Source organism: Neltuma alba, unplaced genomic scaffold (genome assembly GCF_004799145.2).
Source record: "Neltuma alba isolate B1F8T4 unplaced genomic scaffold, ASM479914v2 tig00010623_pilon, whole genome shotgun sequence".
Lineage (NCBI taxonomy): Eukaryota > Viridiplantae > Streptophyta > Magnoliopsida > Fabales > Fabaceae > Neltuma > Neltuma alba.
The window spans coordinates 6,641-10,737 of record NW_021635479.1 but is presented as its reverse complement, the minus strand read 5'-3'; the positions used below and the strand labels follow the sequence as shown (position 1 = coordinate 10,737).

General features: G+C 32.9%; 1 protein-coding gene across 1 annotated transcript; it reads left to right on the top strand.

The window, feature by feature from the left end:
* The first annotated feature begins 1,428 nt into the window (after nucleotides 1–1,428).
* LOC114757742 (pentatricopeptide repeat-containing protein At1g62910-like) lies at nucleotides 1,429–3,211 on the top strand. Its single transcript, XM_028946810.1, has 2 exons — nucleotides 1,429–2,329; nucleotides 2,357–3,211. The coding sequence occupies exons 1-2, from the start codon at nucleotides 1,490–1,492 to the stop codon at nucleotides 3,146–3,148; spliced, it is 1,632 nt and encodes a 543-aa protein (XP_028802643.1). The 5' UTR covers nucleotides 1,429–1,489; the 3' UTR covers nucleotides 3,149–3,211.
* Nucleotides 3,212–4,097: the final 886 nt, after the last annotated feature.

Below are 4,097 nucleotides of genomic sequence, written 5' to 3'. Positions count from 1 at the left end.
AGAAATTCATGAATTTCAACAATAATATTTCTCACATTAAAGTAAAATAATAGTTAGATTGCAAAATTTAAAAAGAAAATTTATATAAAAAAAACTTGATATTTTTGTTACGAAAGAAAAACATATTTATAAAGAAGAGTAATTGATTATAGTGATGATGAAATTTCAAAAGATTAATGATAATGTTTATTTATTGCACAATTGCATTATAGATAAAACTTTTGGATGTTATTATCTTGTTAATGAATGTTTTAGATGTTATTGAATGTTGATGGATATTTATATATGATGATATTTTGTATTTGTGACTTAATTTTATTCATATTTATATTTTTTTATTAACAATTTCATTGGTTTATTTTCATTTTTTTGATAAAAAATATGATAAATATAAAAAATAACATTTTTTTCTTAAACGGGTTAAAACCTGCGGGTTAGCTCTGAGCTTGTTAGCTTAAGGACTAGGCCTAATAAATTGGGATATTTTTGAAATTTCAGTCTTGGAGGGTTGGCCTTTTTAAGCCCGCTAACCCTGAAGAGCTGGTCTTGATTCCCATCTCTAACTAAAGATTTGAAGTCTGTAAATTCATAAAGCCAACTCTGCGTATTCAGGGAGACTTGATTTAATAAGTTTGAATTTAAAATTTTTTTATAAATTTAAAATAATAAATAAATGGAAATTATTGAGATTTGATTTGATTTGAATAATTTAAATTCACAATAAATAGAGAGAGTGAGATCAAAACTCACATAAAAAACAATCTTCATTGAGAGATTATACGTAATTTACCTCAATTCATTTTCCTATTTTATGATTTGTCAAGAATATAATTCGTAAAATATTTTGCATTCAATACTATTTTTAATTTCTAAAATCAAAATTTTATTTAATCTGTTTAAAAAAAATTTTGTTTCTATTATAAAATTTTGTGGAGCAAAAGCACTGGTTTTAAATTTTTGAAAGCAAAATCAAAATGAAAACAAATTACACTAAGGAAGAGTTTATATAAAAAGAATTTGTATCGATTTGTAAAAGAGTTTTACCTTCATTTGTATAAAAATATTTTTTAAAATAGTTTTTGGGATTATCAAACTCTCCCAAGTAAAAATGATATTAATCCTTGTACCCAAAAAAATGACAATGATCGTATATTTTAGGGAAAATTGCAAAAAAAGACCTTGGAATTGCAAAAACGCAGATAGGGACCCTTGACAACTTCACTATGGGTTTTGACAAGAATAATATGCCCTGAAGTTGTCAAAACCCAAAGTGAAGTTGTCAAGGGTCCCTATCTGCGTTTTTGCAATTCCAAGGTCTTTTTTTGCAATTTCCCCTATATTTTATCCGTAAAATGAATTTCATAGTTAGCGATTATTATTAAAAGTATCTTTCCCGGAAAACAAAGGTGACCCTCCATTCCTAGGCTCGCCGTCGCAGCCGGAGATTGCGTATGATTTTTTGTGGCGAGCGCTTGTGATCTTCAGGCGCATGGTTCTTCACAGTCTGATTCTCCCCTTCCTCCTCAGCAGATCTCAATTTTTGATGATGAACATGCTTTTCTGTAAAACTACAAGGTACGCCTTCCCCAGATATTTTTCCCATTCGCCAACTCCTAGGAGCATTGAAGAGGCTATCTCTTCATTTCATAGCTTGCTTCATATGAATCCCCAACCCTCTATAGTCCGTATTAATAAGATTCTAGGATCTGTCGCGAAGATGAAGCATCACCGAACTGCTATTTCCCTTTTCTCAAAAGCAGAATGCAAGGGATTCACTCCTTCTTTATTTACTCTGAACATCTTGATCAATTGTTACTGCCATTTGGGTAACATGTCTTTTGCTTTCTCTATACTAGGGAAGATTCTCAAGATGGGCTGTCAGCCAGATATAATAACTTTAACTACTCTGTTGAAAGGTCAATGCATTAATACTAACGTTAGAGAAGCCCTTGTCTTTCATAATGACATATTGACAAAAGGATTTCAGTTAGATGAGGTAAGCTATGGCACCCTGATTGACGGCTTCTGTAAAATTGGAAAAACGTCTGCTGCTCTTGAATTGCTTCGAAAGATGGAGACAGGGTTAGTTAAGCCTGGTTTAGTTATATACAACACAGTAATCGATGGTCTTTGTAAAGAAGGGCTTGCAATTGAGGCAAAAAAATTATATCATGAAATGACTGAGAGGGGAATATCTCGGGATATTATTACCTATAACTCTCTAATATATGGTTTCTGTTGCATGGATCAATGGCAAGAAGCCACGTGGTTGCTAAATAAAATGGGGCTGGAAGGCATCACTCCTTGTATTTATACCTTTAATATATTGGTAGATGCATTTTGTTAAAAAGGGTGTATAACCAAAGCTGAGGCAATAGTTGGTAGGATGATGAAAAGTAGCATAAAGCCTGATGTTATTAGTTACAGTGCTTTGATGGATGGGTACTGTATGATGAATAATGTTGATGAGTCGAAGAAGGTTCTTAATAGAATGAAAAGTGATGTGTTGCCTGATGTTTTCAGTTACAGTATCTTGATTAATGGGTTATGTAAAATGAAGAGGATTGGTGAAGCCATGGATCTCTTTCAAGAAATGCAATGCAAAGGTTTGTTTCCTGATATTGTGACATATAATACTCTTATTGATGGCCTGTTCAAATCAGGAAAGATCTCAAACGTGCAGGAACTTATTTATGATATGCATGATAGTGGTCATCTGCCAGATATAGTAACCTACAATGTCTTGTTGGATGGATTGTGCAAGAGCCAGCATCTTGATGAAGCAATTATGCTATTCGAAGAAATGGGTGTCCTAGGAAAACAACCTGATATTTACACACACACCATTCTTATTGGTGGTTTGTGCAAGGATGGTAAATTAAATACTGCTCAACAAGTTTTTCAGTATCTTTTGGCTAATGGTCATTCTCTAAATGTCCAAGAATATACTGCTATGATTAATGGACTGTGTAAAGAGGGCTTGTTTGATGAGGGACGGGCATTACTTTTTCAAATGATTGACAATGGGTGCCTCCCAAATTTTGGAACTTTTAAAACAATGATCGGAACTCTTTTGGAGAAAGGTGAGATTGATAAGGCGGAGAATATTCTTCATGAAATAGTTGCTAGAGGTCTTCAAAGACGATAAAAGAAAGCCAGATACTTGTTTTCATGTTGAAATTTGTTGAAATATTTAACCAATGCACTGTCTGATGGCAGCTGAAATTTAAAGGCAATTAAAGTTGTTTTCACTTTTTTATTTCAGTATCAGCCATGGTTGTCGTTGAATCCCCTAAGTTCATTTGATTGTCTTTGCCTTGCTGATACTGGTAGGCAGCATATGCCACTGATGATTATTTTCGGGGTTCATTCTCCCATCCCATCCTTTTTGTTATATTTAGAAGCAAAACTACTTGAAACGTTGGGAAAATCTATCTCTTCTCGTTCGATTTAAGGCTGTCTTCCTGTTATTTTGTTTCTGTTCCTAACATCTGTATCTAGTAATTTACGGCATACAAAATTTTTTAATTCCATATTTGTCGTTTTTTCAGTTCTTTTGTAGTTGGGATAAGTTCATATGTAAAATTGAGATTTAGCTTAGACACTTTTTCCTTGGAGTGTTGTATTTATAACAATGTTCAAACTTTAGAACAGATGAATACAAGAAGTTTGCCATTTTATCCTGTGATAGGCTAATATAAGTTTATGGGAGTTGAATGAACTTTGATCCCCTCACTTGAAAGGTTTCTATACCCTATTTAACTTCATATCCAGTTACCCACTTTATTTGATGGTCTTTGTAGAGAAGGGGTTGTTATTGAAGCAAAAATTTTACATCATGAAATGACTAATGGGAATAACTTCAAATATCGTTACATACGCCTCTTTGATGCTTAAATAAAATGGTGCTAGAAAGCATCAATCCTTCTGTTTATGCCTTTATTATTGGATGCATTTTTTATAAAAGGAAAGATAACCAAAGCTATAGCTGTAGTTTCTTTGATGATGAAATGTGGTCAAAAGGGTGCTGGAATTACTTTCAATGCCTTAAATGGGTGGGAGCACTTTGATCAATGATGTTTGGTGAGTTGTGTTGC